This window comes from Mesocricetus auratus, unplaced genomic scaffold (assembly GCF_017639785.1).
Source record: "Mesocricetus auratus isolate SY011 unplaced genomic scaffold, BCM_Maur_2.0 Super-Scaffold_100004, whole genome shotgun sequence".
NCBI lineage: Eukaryota > Metazoa > Chordata > Mammalia > Rodentia > Cricetidae > Mesocricetus > Mesocricetus auratus.
The window spans coordinates 85,897,010-85,914,434 of NW_024429189.1; the positions used below are offsets into that span (position 1 = coordinate 85,897,010).

Sequence of the window (17,425 nt, forward strand, 5' to 3'; positions counted from 1 at the left end):
AGATGGGTGGAAGGGTGAGAGAGGAGCACCAAAGAGAAGAACAGTGTCTTGGGAGGAGGGAGAGGATGGAGGAGGAGGACAAGGAGGGAACGGGAGGCATGATTGGCAGGAGCAATAGCCAAAGACTAAGGAATCACAGACTTCAGACCCTGCCAGGCTGGGGACAAGGAAGTCATTGTCCATCGCAGATGGTTGGAAGCAGGACAGGGGGAGGAGTCCTGGTTGGAGGCTGTCTTTGGTGACTAAAAGGGTGTGAGGAGGCCTTTCTGGTGGCTCCAGTGAGGGGAGTCCTGGGATGGCTGTTAGGGTGAGCATCAGGTTGAGGGCAGCAGGTTAGAGGTGCAGTGAGGGCTGCAGGCAGAAGAAGCAAACGCTGGCGGAGAAGGCACACGGTTAGTCCAGACTCACTTGGGTTGTGTTCTCTGAGACCTCTCTCTGACCCATATACCTTCTTCCACACAATCCCCTTTGCAAATGATTTATGGTTTGGAGTTGGCCATGTGGACCATGTGGTTTGCCTGTGGCCCCAACAGTGAGAGAAATACAGGAAATAAAGAAGGTAGATTTAGATGACAATTTTTTTTCCTGTCCCACATCAGTGACATTAGCATTCAATTACAGGCTCTAGGGTCCTCTCCTATCTCAGTCCAGAACCAGGAGGCTGTCATCATTGAGAAGCTAAAGCCCAGAGAGGGGCAGTGACAGGTCTGTGTTTGGGATTATTGCCAGGCTAAGAAGCCAGTGTTCCAACTGAAAGCCCCAAAGTCTACACTGTGGTAGTCTCAACGTTAGACTACTGGGTTCAGCTTCAGTTTCTGTCCTTGCTCTGGAAGTGGGACAAAGAAACCAAGAGCCAAGAAGCTGTCAGGGCTGGTCCCAAGCCCCAGGAGGCTGGGAACCAAAGCTCCACACCCATGTAAACACAGACCAGCTCTGATACCTCTTACTTGGCACTGAATAGCTTCCTCCAAATCAGTTCTCGGCTATTATCTTCCTTATCCTCACTGGTCCCCTGGGAGCCAGGGAGGGGCAGAGAGTATTAGCCCCGCTTCATAACTGCTAGAAACTCAGACAACAGGGAAGGCCGTAATTTGCTCAAAGTCACCCAGCAAGTAAGGATGGGGCTGGAACTAGAGACTAAATCTCCTAGGCTGTGCATAACGCCCGCGTGCGTGCGTGCGTGCGTGCGTGCGTGTGTGTGTGTGTGTGTGTGTGTGTGTGTGTGTGTGTGTTATTGGTGAGGGTAATGATCATCAAAGAATGTAGCCCATTGCCTGGCAAAAGGATGAGTGGGTTGGGCATACAGTCTCCAGAATAAAGAGCCTCCTGTTGTACAAGGACAACAAACTCAGCACTGCCAGAGGGACAGCTACTGGGAACACGGTTAGATGATTTGGGCTGAAGAGGAAGGCAGACAGAAACAGTGGAGTCTCCTCAGGGAACACAGGCACAAAGGAGGAAGCTACAACGGACAGGTGTCCCTGTGTGGGGTCCAGTCATCTTCTTTCCAGTTCCAACAGGCCCCTGGGAATCCCTCAGCACACAGAACCCAAACACTTTCTTGATGCCCCTCGATGTTGTCTGGGGGGGGGAGGCATCCTGTTGCAGGTTAAGGGTCAAAGAGGCATGGAGATGATGATGATAATGGAGTCTATCTTCCAGAGCGGTTACAAGTAGATTATTGTACACCCAGAGTATTATCCAAGACCCTATAGTTTGAAAGTGAGTCCCACAGTCACCCTAGGTGTCGGCCCATCCTTCAGCCTTAGTTTGAAAAGAAAGCCCCCCAAATGTTCGAGCAGCAGAGTAGATAGCTCAGTGATAGCATCTGCATTCTCACCCTCTCCCCAGCTCTGTCTCCCCTCCTTTTAATCCCCAGCCTAGGACTACCAGACTCCAGAGCCCTGGACTGTTCAGCTTTGCCCTCCAAGAGACCCGTTTCTTTTTTCCTCTCTTCTCCTCCCCTCCCCTCCCTTCCCCTCCCCTCCTCTCCTCCCCTCCCCTCCCCTCCCCTCCCCTCCCTCTCCTCTCCTCTCCTCCCCTCCCTCCCTCCTCTCCTCCCCTCCCCTCCCCTCTCCTCTCCTCCCCTCCCCTCCCCTCTCCTCCCTCCCTCCCCTCCCCTCCCCTCTCCTCTCCTCCCCTCCCCTCCCCTCTCCTCCCCTCCCCTCCCCTCCCCTCCCTCTCCTCTCCTCCCCTCTCCTCTCCTCTCCTCCCTCCCCTCCCCTCTCCTCCCCTCCCCTCCCCTCCCCTCCCCTCTCCTCTCCTCCCCTCTCCTCTCCTCTCCTCCCCTCCCCTCCCCTCTCCTCCCCTCCCCTCCCCTCTCCTCTCCTCCCCTCCCCTCTCCTCCCTCCCCTCCCCTCTCCTCTCCTCCCCTCCCCTCTCCTCCCCTCTCCTCTCCTCTCCTCTCCTCCCCTCTCCTCTCCTCCCCTCCCCTCCCCTCTCCTCTCCTCCCCTCTCCTCCCCTCCCCTCCCCTCCCCTCTCCTCCCCTCCCCTCCTCCCCTCCCCTCCCTCCCCTCTCCTCCCCTCCCCTCCCCTCTCCTCTCCTCTCCTCTTCTCTTCTCTTCTCCCCCTCCCTTCCATCCTTCTTTCCTGTCCTTCTTTCTCCCCCCTTCTTTTTGAGACAGGGTCTTTCTATGTAGGCTGTCCTGAAACTAGCTATAAAGACCAAACTGCCCCTTCCTTCCAAGTGCTGGGATTAAAGTTGTCTTTCCCTAGGTTCAGTTTGAGACCCATTTCTCAGAGCAGAACTGTCAAATCCCCATGCAGGCTTAGATTCAAGATTGGGAGACTCAGAACAGCCACTTGATAGACACGAGGTTGCCTAAGTATTGCTGCATCCAGGGACAGAAAGCAACAGTGCTTAGACCCAGGAAGTCACTCCCTGCTGTTCACAGTGACTCATGAGGCCCCTCTACTATATTCTGCTCACCTCACCATGGATCTGGCCCAAGCCCAAGGAAGGCACTGCTGGCGCAGCCTTGCTAAGAGCTGGGTTTCCTGGCAGCCAGGCACAGTGGGCAGGTCTGACCTGTGCAATACGATCTGTGGTTACAGCCTGGGGCCAGGGCTGGTTGCAAAAGGGGCCTGTGCTCCTGACGCAGTCTGGTCTCGGTCTCACGGTCTCACTTGTAAGCTGGTTCCCAGGAGAATGCAGAGACCAGGGCGGGTGCGTCACCTGTGCTCTGGGCACCATTCTGCTCTTATGCAGGAGCAAGTGCATAGCTCCTTTGGGTGTACATGCATTCACATTCACACTGGTCCAGGATGAGCAAGCACACCCAGCACAAAGATGCTCACAGAAGTCAATACAGATAGAATTGAGCTCTAGCACAGAGACACAGGCCCCAGGAAAGCAGACAGCACTGATGCTTAGACACGAGCACAAAGACCCTAGGAAAGCAGACAGCACTGATGCTTAGACACGAGCACAAAGACCCTCATGCTTTCCTAGCTGCAGATGCAATTAACATAACACACATTCTTGAGGACAGACCTGATGCAAACACAGACATATGCACACTTTAGGTAAAGATGGCCACCTATGGTTGGAGAGATGACTCAGCTGATAAGACCATTGGCTGATTTTCAGAGGTCCCAGTACCACATGAGAGCTCACAGACATCAGATATGCATGTAGACAAAATACCCACACATATAAAATCATTTAAAAATTTTTAAAAGATGGCCACCCACATTTGCATAGATGTTCCTATATGTAATTACTCAGACTTTTGCCTTGAAAAAATGTCCAAACCACAGCAAACAAAGTAACACTGAGTAAGGTGCACATGTGAAACTGTAAACTCTTACCATTTAATATTTACTGAATACTAAATAACTATTTCTCAACTTCCAACAGAGATAACCTCCCTCCCCCAATCACACACATATAAAGTCAGGCTTCCTCAGGATTCACTTCAGATATACTGGGGCCCAATCACCAAGCCAAAGATGGAGGACATGTTTTTCTGCCGTCAGTGACCCATAGCCTTTCCCCTAAAAAAGAAAAACAAACAAAAAACCCAGCATAGCTGTATTATCTCTTGTAGTAGTTGAGGAAGACAACCTAAATGTCCATAGATGGGGATCTTGCCAAGGATGTTGAAGTCAGGGTCATTCGGAGATCAGAAGACAACTTGCTGGCTTCCGTTGGTTCTCGCCTACCATGTGGGTCCTGGAGATTGAACAAACACCTGTCCTGAAAATACAAAGTGAGGAGAAAAGGGAGTGTTGTGTGTGTAGATAGGCAACTCAGTGGTAGATCACTTGTGTAGCTCACACAAGATCTAGGTTCAGGCCTAAGTACAGTCAAGGAAGGAAGGAATGGTGGGACTAATTTACTTATGCTTTGGAGGCAGAAGCAAGAGGCTCTCATGATCCAGGCCAACCTGGGCTATGTAATGAGAATAACTAGGTAAATAATAAGTAGATGGGTAGACAAATAAATAAATGGATGGGATGCAGCTTGGTAGACAGAGTGTCTTCCAGATAAACAGACTGACACATAAGAACTCACAGACTGAGCAGAACTCACAGCACCGGCACAGGTCCAAGCCAAATGGATTCCAGTGCTGAGAGGGAGAACTGGACGAGAGTTCTCATCCCTAACCAAGAAGCTATCTCTAACTGACATTCACTTACAAAGGAAAAATTAGCTTTCTTCAATGAAGTTTCATTGGGTATATTGACCACACTTTAGGGCATGCCCCAGGCCCAGCAGTAGATGGTCAACACAAAACAATCTCAATGGTGTTTTGTAGACTTTTGTCTCATATTACTTTGTTTGGGCATTTTTTGTCTTCCAGGACTTTTGCTTATATATTATGGTTACCGATTTTGTGCTTTTATGGGTTTTGTTTTTGTCCATATGTGTGTATCTTGTGGGTTTTTTGGCTATTGTTATTTGTTTTTTAAAGAAAGAGAAAGGGCACAGAGTTGGGTGGGTGGGAAAGATCTGGGAGGAGTTGGGGGGAGAGGAAACCATGATCAGAATATATTGAATGAGAAAATTTTTTCAATAAAAAAAATAAAGATGGTCTTCCTTTCAACACACACATACTAACATTGGAATGATACAGTAGAGAGATTAGCATGGTCTCTGTGCAAGGATGACATGCAAATCTGTGAAACATTTCTTATTTTTAAAAATATAGGGAAGTCAAGAGGTGGTGGCTCACACCTTTAACCCCAGCAGAGACAAGGGGATCTCTGTGGATTTGAGGCCAGCCTGGTCTACAAAGTGAGTTCTAGGATACAAAGAAACCCTGTCTCAAATAAAACAACAATAAAAAAATGGGGGCTGGTTCTATTAAAACAGAGAGATGGCTCAGCTATTTTAACTACAGCTCCATAGGGATCAATGCCTCTGGCTTCCCAGGGCACCTGCATTCATGTGCACACACCTTTCACACACACACTCACACACTTAAAACGATGAAAAAGCTTTAAAATAAATAAGCAAATATGGCAAAACTTTTCTTTTCTTTTGGGAGGGGTGGTTTTTTTTTTTTTTTTTTTTTTTTTTTGAGACAGGGTTTCTCTGTGCAGCCCTGGCTGTCCTGGGACTCACTCTGTAGACTAGGCTGACCTCTAACAGAAGAGATTTACTTGCCTCTGTCTCCCGAGTGCTGGGATTAAAAGTGTATGCACCAGCCTCCAAAACCACAGAGAAACCCTGTCTCGAAAAACCAAAAAAAAAAAAAAAAAAAAAAAAAAGTGTATGCACCATGACTGGCTTCAGACATTTTCCTCAGTGGTATATCCACTGCTCTTATGTATGTAGTACATGCTCCCAAAGACAACCTAATGACGAATTCATTGGAACACACACAGAGGGGGGGGGAGAGGAAAATAAAAGAGGAGCCCAGTGGGAGGAGAAGGGGGACAAGAAAGGGTAACTCAGTGTGTGTGTGTGTGTGTGTGTTTTAAATACAGTAAAAATCCATTGTGTACATGTATGAAAATGTCATAAAGAGTGGGACAGTGGTAGCACACACTTTTAATCCCAGCACTTGGGAGGAAGAGGCAGGCTAATCTTGAATTTAAGGCCAATCTGGTCTACAAAGTGAGTTCCAGGACAGCCAAGGTTACAGAGAGAGACCCTGTCTTGAAAAACAAACAAGCAAACAAACAAATAAACACAAAACAAAGTCCTAATGACATAACCAATTATTATTGGTTAGCAATATGTATAGTTAATATACATATATATTAATGTATAGTTAATACATGCTATTAAAGACATCAAAAATTAAAATAAATAAGCAAATACAATAAAAAATTTAAAAACCAACCTATGAGACTCTGTCTTAGAAAATTTATATTGACATGGACATTCTGTTTACATATACATTTGCACTCATATACATTTACATATAGTACGTGGTTTTATCCAAGTACTAATAAATATTCCCAGAAGTATAGATCCCTGTAGAGTGAGGTTAAGCAAAGCCCTGATTTTTATCCTCAGGACTGAAAATAAAAAACAAAGCAACAACAACAGCAACAATAAAAAAAAAACTGTCCCAGGAAGCAGAGAAAGGCCATACTACATGGAGACAGGATGAGAGAGAGCTAGAGGGATTTGGCCCTGGAAATCCTTCTTCTGCACAATCCTGGCTCCAGTCCTCAGTTTCTGGGTCTCAGTGACACAAACCTGGAGCTGAACATGATTCTGATGAGTTTAAACAGCTAAGGGACATGCTGCCCAAGCCCACAGGGTCTAAGTGCGGGTCTCCTTGGCGAATCTGGGAGTCTCTTAAGTGTGTCTCCCATATGTTGAGCCACAGTGAGTACACTAAGACACCCCCGCACTTTCTGGAGGAGGGAGGAACTGGAAGATGGCTGGAGGAGAAACAGGATATCTGGGAGGGGGCAGGGGACATTTTCTAAACTAGACCTTGCAAATTGCAAACCAAACCTTGGAGTCAAAATCAGGAGATAGTCGGGCAGTGGTGGCACTCACCTTTAATCCCAGTACTCTGGTGGATCTCTGTGAGTTTGAAGGCAGCCTGGGTCTACAGAACGAGTTCCAGGACAGTCTCTAAAGCAACAGAGAAACCCTGTCTTCAAAACAAACAAACAAACAAACAAACAAAAGAACCCAGGAGATAGCCGGGGATCACTGGAGCAAATTGGTCTGGTTCAGACTGCTGTTGGGGGCGGCAGTGTCATCTTTTTTTTTTTTTGGGTTTTACGAGACAGGGTTTCTCTGAATTGTTTTGGTGGCTGTCGGTCCAGCCCGGCCTCGAACTCACAGAGATCCGCCTGCCTCTGCCTCCCGAGTGCTGGGATTAAAGGCATGCGCCACCACCGCCCAGCGGTGTCATCTTAAAGGCCCAGTTGAAACCAGTAAGAACTGACTTCAGAGTCGGCCGGGGAGGAGCCAGAGGGAGGCAGTAGGGATGTGGAGTGAGTCAACAGGGATCCTGGCCAGGTTCAGCCACTGTCATGAGAGGAAGCATGAGGACAGAGGCTGAGACCTCAGTGACTCAGAGATGCTGGTACCATGAGAGAAAGCTGAAATTGTGTGGTGAAGCCAAGGTCATTTCATCAGGCTTCATGCCCCAAAGTTCCAAGGCCCCTTGGAATGGTTTGAAGATCAGTCCAGGTCCCAAATATCTCATTTTGCAAATATGGAAACTGAGGTACAAAAAGGGAAATGGGTGGCAGGGCATGATTTTAATTCCATCACTTGGAGAACAGAGGCAGGGGGATCTTTTTGAGTTCCGGGCCAGCCAGAGCTATGAAGTGAGGTCCTGTTTAAAAAAAAAAAAATCTGCCTGTGGTGCTGGGTATCAGGACTTGAACTTTTGAAGGTGAGCCTGGGTCTCTCTCTGTCCTAGAAAGAAGCATGTCAGGTTAGGTTAGGTAACAGCTGGTCCTGGATGCATCTGTCCTGCTGCAGCTTATCACCTCTACCTAAGGAGATAAGGAAACAAAAGAAGGTGGCCGGTGCTCCGAGGGATGGGAAGCAGTCTAGGCTACAACTACACTTGGGATTAACCTAAGGTTTCACTTGGCTAGTATTCCTGTCCTTCAATATGTGCGCACACACACACACACACACACACACACACACACACACACACACACACACACACACACACACACACACACACACGCCCCTCTGCAACTTCCTGGAAAGGGACCTGAGGATGGGAATGGATGCTCACCTGGCCCAGCAGGTGTCTAGTAGGTGTTGTAGGTGTGCACAGAAAGACTTCCATAGAATGTCATCCACACACCTGATGGTGTCCTCTGACCACCTGGTAGTATCTCACTTGACATGCGGCCTTTTTGTCTCCAGACAATGATTTCCTTAAGGCAAAATAAGCTTTGTTTTCCCCAAAAATGTTTTCTGACGTTCCTCCTAGTTCTAATCCTTGAATTCCTATTCCCCTTCAAGCCTTCTGCCAGTGAACCTCATGGACACAGGATTCCTGGGACCAAACTTCTATTTACAATGTCCACAGGCAGCACCTGACCTGCAATAAATCTTTATGTTTGAAGACAGGTCCAACCAACCCTAGGCTACACACTTTGGCCAGTGATTGAAGTGTAAAGCTGTATACCCTTGGTATTTAAGCTGGGGTGACATTCCCCAGCTACACCGTGGGTCCCGAAAACCGTTCAGAGGATGGGAGGATGGGCTTGAGACTGTCCTAGAGTCCCAGTCTGATCATCGTATTCTAGAAAGGAGGGGGAGTGGGGAGGGCCCCACCTACCTGGTGAGGTCATGGGAAAGCAGCTCTGGCGCTGACACCTGGGGAAACCCGTTTCCAGGCTGCTTCCCACGCTAGCTCTCCTGGGAACCAGCTAAGCCAAGCCCCAAGCAGGGAGCCCCACACCTGTTCCCCCTAGTCCAGTTCCCATCACACTGTCCCATCTGACCCAGCTCCCAGCCCCCACCCTTCCACCAAGCTTGAGTTCCTCCTCCATCTACCCAGGCTGTGGGGCCTTAAGAAAGGTTAGGAAGGGCATTGGGCTGAGCGATCCAGGAAACCACAGAGACAGCAGCTTCAGAAACAGAAGGCTTTATTTGCAAATTGCATTGTTCACCTTCTAAGCTATGACCTTGGGGAAAGGGATGGTCCCTACCCTTCCTCCTTCAGGCTCTTATTTGCAGCTCCTCCCCCTCCCTATGCTGGGCCTGGACTCTCACTTCCTGCCCCTCTGCTGGCCTAGCCAGTTTGGGCAGTGCCTAGGGAGCCCTGAGACCCAGTTCTTCCCAGGGAGCAGCCCCATCCTCCCTGGCCTTGGGGCTTGAGGGCAGCCAGGTGTCAGGCTTCTCAACAGCTGTCCACTCCTGCTGTCTTTCTTCCTCCTTACAGGCCAGTCCTCCAATCTACCTCCAGTGGAACACTTCAGGCCTTACTTTCCATTGCCCGACTCAATTTCTCACTGGCCTCTTCTTCATACTCAAACCTCTCCAAATCAAAGCTGACCACCTTCCAAACCTCCACGATGCCTCACTGTTTATCCTGCTTTGTCACACCTGTGCTCGGAGAGGGTGAACACATTCACAGGGGGCCTGCATTCAACCAAGCTGACCCGTGGCCCCGTGGTAAGAAACTGGGAATTACATGCATCCCAAACTGCTCAGAGACACCGACACTGATGTGAGTATCCCATGAAAAGCAAAGCACTGGGATTTTCCTTCGAGTCTTGACCAAAGAAATCCAAATCGAAACCAGCCTCCTTGCAAAGGACAGAGCTCTCACCCTGTCTTACCAGAGTGTGCGGCCAGAGGCCTGACTCCCCTGAGATCACCAGAGAGCTGAATCCCGGGAGCTGGCCAGGCTCTGCTAGTAGTACCCGATGTCCCAGGGTCCAGCAGTCTCGGGCCACCTGCCTACCTCTTGCACAGTCATAACTGCTCAAACAAAGCAGAAGAACTTCTTCCAGCGGCAGCGAGAGAGCGTGCGCACACCTTTTGCGTTCAGTTTCTTTTCCAGGCGGGCTTTGTGCTCTATGGCACTGAGAATGGCTGAGTCAAACACCTCCTTCAAGTTCTTCTGCGTCAAGGCTGAGCACTCAAGGTAGCAGCAGGCCCGGATCTTCTCGGCCAGACCCTGGGCTTGGGGTTGGGGTACTGGGCCCTCCCGGCCTCCCTGGTCCAGTTGAATTAGTACATTGACATCATCCCTCAGGTCAGCCTGAGTGCCCACCAGCAGCACAGGTGCTTGGGGGTTGTGAGTGCGGATCTCAGGCAGCCATTTTTCTGTGATGTTCTGGAAGGAGCTGGGCTGCACCACACTGAAGCAAGCCAGAAACACATCAGTATCCGGGTAGCAGAGGGAGCGAAGCCGTTCAAAATCCTCCTGGGGTGGCAAAGACCACTCGTTAGCAAGATCAGTCTTTAGCAAGATCATTTCCTTCCCATTGGAACAGAGATCTGCTTCTCCCTTGTGGGGTGGAGACCTAAGACTCCTAAAGACCAAGGCCCACTCTATTCCTACAGGAATCCATACAGGAATCTTCCCAACCTCCAACCCTCTCCAAACGAAGGCTACACCCAGCTTCTTACCTGCCCTGCGGTATCCCAGAGTTCGATTCGCACAGGGGATCCATCTACCAGGACTTGCACTGCAGGGGTGGGGAGGGGAAAGCATGAGTTAGGCACAGCATCTCGGCCCTCTAGGCAGGCCTCACCAGCGCCGCCTCTGGGCCTGCTCCCGGGGGTCTTCGGTGCCCTCCCGCCAGCACACCCGCCCTAATCCACAACCCCACCTCAGCCTTAGGGGTCCCGAGGCAGTAGAACATACCGGAGAAGGTGTCCAGTGCCGTGGGCCGGTAACGCGCGGGGTAACCATTACAGGTGTAGCTGACGATGAGACTACTCTTGCCCACCGCACCATCGCCCACTAACACGCACTTGATGCCCAGCTCGGGAGGTGCGCTGCGCCGCTGTGGAGGAGGGGTCGAAGCTGGGAGAGGCGGTGGCTCGGCCTCGCTCAGCTCCCGCGGCGGCATGGCCCGCTCCCGGGGTAGCAGAGGGGCCAGCCCGGACCAGGCTCCGCAGCGCTCGGGGAAGCAGGTTGCGCAGGAGGACGCAGACAGTCTGTCCAAGCTGGGCACGCCCGCTAGAGGCTAGCAAAGGGTATATATGTTGGGCCCCGCCCACCTCATCTGCATGTCCCAAGTGGCCCGGACCCCGCCCACCGACCTGGACCGCCCTCTGCAGAACATTCAGAGATAGCAAAGCATCCAGAGAAGAAAGGGATATGAAAACCTGGCACCACGAAGGTACAAGGACAAAGAGCGACATATGATATTTGATATATCCATGATTTATTGTTAGTAGGAAGACGCAAGCTACAGAACCCATAATACAGCATGTTCAAATTAAACACATCACATTAAACCTTTTATACACATGTTGGTATGAGCATTAAATGTCAGTACAGTAATTTTATTAATAAAGGATCTTTCAATCTACTGGGAGTGAGGCTGAAATTGTAGCCCCGAGTGCCTGCCTAGCATGTATAAAGCCCTGGGACTGATCCCCAGGACCACTGACCTGGTGGAGCATTCCTCTAATCCAAACACCCTGGAGGTGGAGGTAGAAGGATCAGAAGTTCACAAAGGATCCTCTGTTGCACAAAGACAGATAGAGACCAACCTGGGCTACAATGTGGGACCCTGTCTCAAACAAATAACTTGGCTGGCAGCCGCCCCATGCCTGTATTCCCAGCAGTGGGGAGGCAGAAGCAGAGGTAGAAGGATCTCTGTATGTTTGAGGCCAGCTTGGTCAACACATAGTTAAGTTCTAGACCAGTCAGGACTACATAGTGAAACCCTGTCTCAAAACAATCAAGCAAAAATATAATACATATAGGTACTGGTGATGTCATCTGTGACAGTGCTCACCTAGCATACATGAGGCCCCCTGTTTAATGTCTAGCACATAAAAAATACACAGGGCTGGAGAGATGGCTCAGTGTGGTCCATGAACTTCTATACAGAATAGCCATACAGAACAGAAGTGTGGAATTTCACACTGGATTTTATACTTTCACTATCAAACATATTTTTGAATACTTTAAAAAGATGTAATGTATGTAAAGTGTTTTGTCTGCATGTATGTCTGTGTACTGCATGCATACAGTACCCATGGAGGCCAGAAGAGGATGTCAGATCCCCTGGAACTGCAGGTCACGTGGTTATTAGCAGCTGTAAGGTGCTTAGAACCAAACTCATTCTTTACAGTGTAAAGAGTGCTCTTCACTGCTTGGGCATTTCTTCATCACCCCCCACGTGCATCCCAAAGTATCTACTGTTATCCTTTTTAAACTTTTTTATTTTTAATTAAATGTGTGTCTGTACATGGGTATGAATATGCGCATGTGAACAGTGCCTGAGGAGACCGAAAGAGGCCTCGGAGCCTCTGAAACTGGAGTTACACACAATTATGAGGCTGCCTATATGGGTGCTAGGAACTGAACTCGGCCTCTCAAAGGCAGCATGCACCTTTAACTACTGAGCCATCTCCCCAGCCCAGTACCTAATATGATCATTATCACGAAAGCACATCATAATTACCTATTTGCAGATACTGTTTCTGGGCCACCTACAGTCCTCACCCTAAAAGGAACTTACAGACTCAGTTAAGACTTCCCAGGTAGCCATAGGAAGGTCACCTAGCGAGCAAGTGAGAGAGGAGCCTGAGCCACAGCAAGTGACACTAGGCCCAGAATCCTTCCTCTGATTCCCCAGGCAGTTTTCCTCTGTCTGCACAAGGATCACCGAGACACTTTCACACAAGCAGGCAGGCGTTCGTGAGTCTGGGGAAAGCACAAGACTGCAAAGGGGGGAGGAGATGACCACTGAAGAGACATCTAGTATACTAGGACAGAAGTTTAGCCTGATACGGTGGCACTCCTCTATCTCGGCACGTGGGAATCGGAGCAGCAGGACTGCCAGAAAACAAGGCCAGTTTAGTTTACATGATGAACAACAGGCATCCAAGGCTACTCAAGACTACAACAAAATACAAACAAGCAAACAAAAACCTGGGTGTGAAAATGGCTGAAAAGTTGCTGGCTTGACCACTCTTGAAAAATTGTAGGCCTCCCAGGACCCACTATTATATTCCAGTGTCTACCTCCCCCATTACCTTTATCTAAGTATCTAAAGATGCTAATGATCCTAATTGTGGCCTCAAAAGCCCCTAAATCCTCAGACACATCGCCCTAAGTTTATTTATTGAGCTACTGAAAGGTGTCTAAAGCATTGTCCTTCCTTTATATTGCCCTGGAAAGTGTGAAGGCTGCTCACTTCGTCCTCCTGGAAAGGGAGGGGACTTTAAACTCAGTCTTCCCTCTTCTTCAGCTCATAAACTGAGTGACTCCAACAGTCAATCACTTCACCACTGTCAGAGCTATATAACGAAAGTCAAAGGGTATTTGTCTCTGAAAGCCCTTCTGGTATCCTGAGGATGCTGCACAGGGGGTCAGGACAAAACTACTCAACACGCACGCACGCACGCACGCATGCTCTCTCTCTCTCTCTCTCTCCCCCTCCCTCCCTCTCTCCCTCCCTCCCCTCTGGAATACTCTTGTCCTTTAACCTGGTTTTTTTTTTTTTTTTTTTGGTTTTACGAGACAGGGTTTCTCTGTATTGTTTTGGAGGCTGTCAGTCCAGTCCGGCCTTGAACTCACAGCGATCCGCCTGCCTCTGCCTCCGGAGTGCTGGGATTAAAGGTGTGAGCCACCACCACCCAGAGTTAACCTGGGTTTTAACAATAACTTTACTGGTTGGGATGGTGATATAGCTGAGTAGGTACAGTGGTATCACACATGAGGTCCTGGGTTCAATTCCCAGCATGACATAAATCTGGAATTATTTCAGCACACTCCTGTAATCCTGGTACCTAAAAAGTAGTGGCAGAGCAGTGCATGGTCTCACACATGTTTAATTCCAGAACTCGGGAACCAAAGGCAGGCAGATCTCTGTGCACTTAAGGCCAGCCTGGTCTACTTATTGAGTCCCAGGCCAACCAGGGCCACAGAGTGTGACTCTATCTCAAAATAATAAAATAAAGATGTAGTGTCAGGAGCATAAGAAGCTCAAGGTCTCCTTGGCTATATGGCAGGTTAAAGGCCAGCTTGGGACATATGAGGACCAGTCTCAAAGGGAAAAATAAAAGCTTTATTAGAGGTATAGATTTGAGGGCAATATTTTTTAATCCTTTCTGAAGGCATACGAATAACACACTAATGAGACAAACATGGAAGATGTCTCCTGGGCATGAGTAAATGTCCTGCCTTGGTCTGAGACTGGTCATTCTTCACTGGTCTCATGGGTGGAGACACTTTCTGACCAAGGCCCCTCTGTCTAAGCTGGTTTAGGTACAGTCTTGTCAGCACGAGGGGGAGGGAGGAGACAACCTGGGAGCTGGTGAGTCACCTGTTTCTCGGCTAAGGACTTGCAATTCTGGCTGCTGCTTCTGGGAAAGTCCTCTTCAAGGTGCTGGGGCCACGGCTGCAACTGCTTCCTGCCCACCTGCCAATGTGTCCCAACTTCCAGACATCATCTGCTAGGATTACAACTTGGGACCAACACTATGTCTAAGATAAATGGTATATTCTAGGATGGGGGAAGAAACAGACAAGAAGAGCCTGGAGCACCTGTGAATATCAAGTGCTAAACAAACAAACATGACAGAAAAAACACAGGTGGTTCACATGGACAAAAAGCCAGCCGGGAGAGCTTGTGATGCTCCAAACTGCACTTTGTGAACAAGGTAAAGCAATAATAACCTCTAAGACAAATATAAGCCAGCCTGGTCTACAGAGAGAGTTCCAGGGCAGGCTCCAAAGCAATACAGAGAAACCCTGTCTTAAAAACAAACAAATAAAAAACTGTCGGGCGCCTGGTCTACAAGAGTTAGTTCCAGGACAGTCTCCAAAGCCACAGAGAAACCCTGTCTCGAAAAACCAAAAAAAAAAAAAAAAAAAAAAAAAACTGTCGGGCATTGGTGGTGCATGCCTTTAATCCCAGCACTTGGGAGGCAGAGGCAGGCGAATCTCTGTGAGTTCAAGACCAGCCTGGTCTACAGAGCGAGTTTCAGGAGAGCCCCCAAAACCACAAAGAAACCCTGTCTCAGGGGGAAAAAAGCAGCTTTTTTTTTTTTTTTTTTGTGAGACAGGGCTTCTCTGTGTAACAGGTTTGGCGGTCCTGGAATTCATTTTGTAGACCATGCTAGCCTTGAACTCACAGAGATCTGCCTGCCTCTGCTCACCCCCACCAGCTCTTCAGTGATAGGACTAAAGATGGGTGCCATCACTGCCTGGCCAACAGACAGCTTCTTAAATGAACAAATCCACTACAGTCCTGATATTGAGTTATGGAAACAACATCCTGCTTCCAGAATGTTCAGTATAGTTGTATGGGGCTCTAGACTTGTAAAAATGCTATTATTTGTCTTGACTGATAACAATCATAAGACATGGTGTGTGTGTGTGTGTGTATCTTCCTGTTTTGTCAATGAATATACTGACGTCCAGAAGATGAGTTGTAGAATTAGGAGAATTTAAAGAAACTGACTATCTGTCCCTGGACAACAAGCCACGGGTCCATGCTAAAGTGTATAATGTTATCAGGCATTTTTGTTTATTCCTTATCATATTTAAATGTATTTATTCATTCTTTAGATTTATTTATTTTATGTGAACCCAGGTTCTGCTCCCAGCATCCACATGGCAGCTCACGAGTCTCACCACAACTCCAGTTCAAGGGATTTGGTACCTTGTGACCTCTGGGGTACCAAGCACAAATATGGTGCTCATGTGTACATTAAGAAAACCACTTACACCCGGCGTTGGTGGCGCACGCCTTTAATCCCAGCACTCGGGAGGCAGAGGCAGGCAGATCTCTGTGAGTTTGAGACCAGCCTGGTCTACAGAGCTAGTTCCAGGTCAGCCTCCAAAGCTATAGAGAAACCCTGTCTCGAAAAACCAAAAACCGACCAAACAAACAAAAGAAATTTGCTCATCCAGAGCTGGACGTCAATTCTAGCATTTAGTAGGCAGACACAGGTGGATCTGTGAGTTACAGGCCAGCCTTGTCTACAAAAGATAGCCAGGGATGTAACACAGAGAAAAAGTGTCTTAGAAAACACAAAACAAAACCAAACCCAAAATGCTTATCCAGCCAGGGCTGACTGGTCACACACTCCTGTGAAGCTGAGGAAGGCTTGCCAAGAGTTCCAGGCCAGCCTGAACTACAGAAGGGGCCCTGCCTCAAAAAACACAAATTCTCTGCGAGACTGAGGTCAACCTGGTCTACAGAGTAAGAACGAGTTCCAAGACAGCCAAGGCTACACAGAGAGGCTGTCTCAAAATAGAACAAAACAAACTGTCTCAAAAAAAGGTCAAAACAAACACAGAAAACCAAACCAAACAAAAAATAAAAAAACAACTCATCTTTCCTCCCCCCCCCAAAAGTCATCTTTCCTAGGCGGCTGCCGAAGGTGGCGGAGGGGTGGGTCCTAGGACCCTAGCAACAAGGCCATTCTGTGGTGGCTTAGTGGCCCACACAGTGGTGGTCACGCGCAGAGAAGCATCCACATTCCCAGAACTTTGTAGAGAAATGACTGAACACAAACCCTGGCCAGGCAGGGTCCCTACCATTCCTCAGCCAAGCTGTCTCTTCCCGTGGCCTGGGCGAGGGCTGCTGCCACACTGGACCAGGCAAAGGGCGCTGCCCAGAAGGTCCCACGGGATCCCCCCTTCTCTGACGAGAGAGAAGAACAAACGTAGTGGTCCCTGCTGCCTTCAGGTTATGCCGCTGGAGCCTGCTAAACAGTCGCTTACCTGGGGCGTCGAGCTCATGGCGCCGGAAGTGTCTGAACAGGTGATGACCGCCAACGTGAAGCAAAGCGGAAGGAAGAGGCTGTGAACCGGAAGGAGCCCTCGCTCTCCTGAGGAGGGCTCGGAAGAAACCCGCTGCTTCCTAGAGGTCCTCAAGACCAACCATGTGAGCCCAGTAAAGACCGCATGTGCCTAAAGACAGCCTCATCCAAAAAGACTCCCTTTAATTAACTGAGGTCCCCATTATCCTTATTTCTAGCGACTGATAAAGTCATTTATTTTCTCAATGAATAGGAAGGAACACACTGTAGCCCAGAATGATCTGGAATTTACTATGTAACCCATGTCAACAGCGAATTTATCCCGCGGCTTCAGCCTCCTGAGTGCTGGGCTTATACACATGGGCCACCCATCTGGCTCTTAGCCCTTTCTTTCCAAGTTGTCTGACTTCCTTCTCTTCAGCATTCTCTATCACGATACTCACCTCCTACTACCTTCTGGTCTTGGTTTCGTTCATCTCTAGTGTATCCAAGCTTCCTCAAACAACAGATCTGCCACTCTCCCACTCAAAAGCCTATAGCAAAGACTGTATGCTGGTCTCTGCTTGACA

At 48.9% G+C, this 17,425-nt stretch overlaps 1 protein-coding gene and 1 non-coding gene across 2 annotated transcripts; one reads left to right on the forward strand and one right to left on the reverse strand.

The window, feature by feature from the left end:
• The first annotated feature begins 5,036 nt into the window (after positions 1-5,036).
• LOC121140644 lies at positions 5,037-5,144 on the forward strand. Its single transcript, XR_005877561.1, has one exon. It is a non-coding gene; the product is annotated as a U6 spliceosomal RNA (small nuclear RNA).
• A 3,876-nt stretch (positions 5,145-9,020) lies between these two features.
• Rhov (ras homolog family member V) lies at positions 9,021-16,885 on the reverse strand. The gene is made up of 4 exons (XM_005064724.4): positions 16,819-16,885; positions 10,768-11,092; positions 10,530-10,588; positions 9,021-10,323 (listed from the first exon to the last, which is right to left on the reverse strand). The coding sequence occupies exons 1-4, from the start codon at positions 16,834-16,836 to the stop codon at positions 9,880-9,882; spliced, it is 846 nt and encodes a 281-aa protein (XP_005064781.2). The 5' UTR covers positions 16,837-16,885; the 3' UTR covers positions 9,021-9,879.
• Between the last annotated feature and the right edge of the window lie 540 nt (positions 16,886-17,425).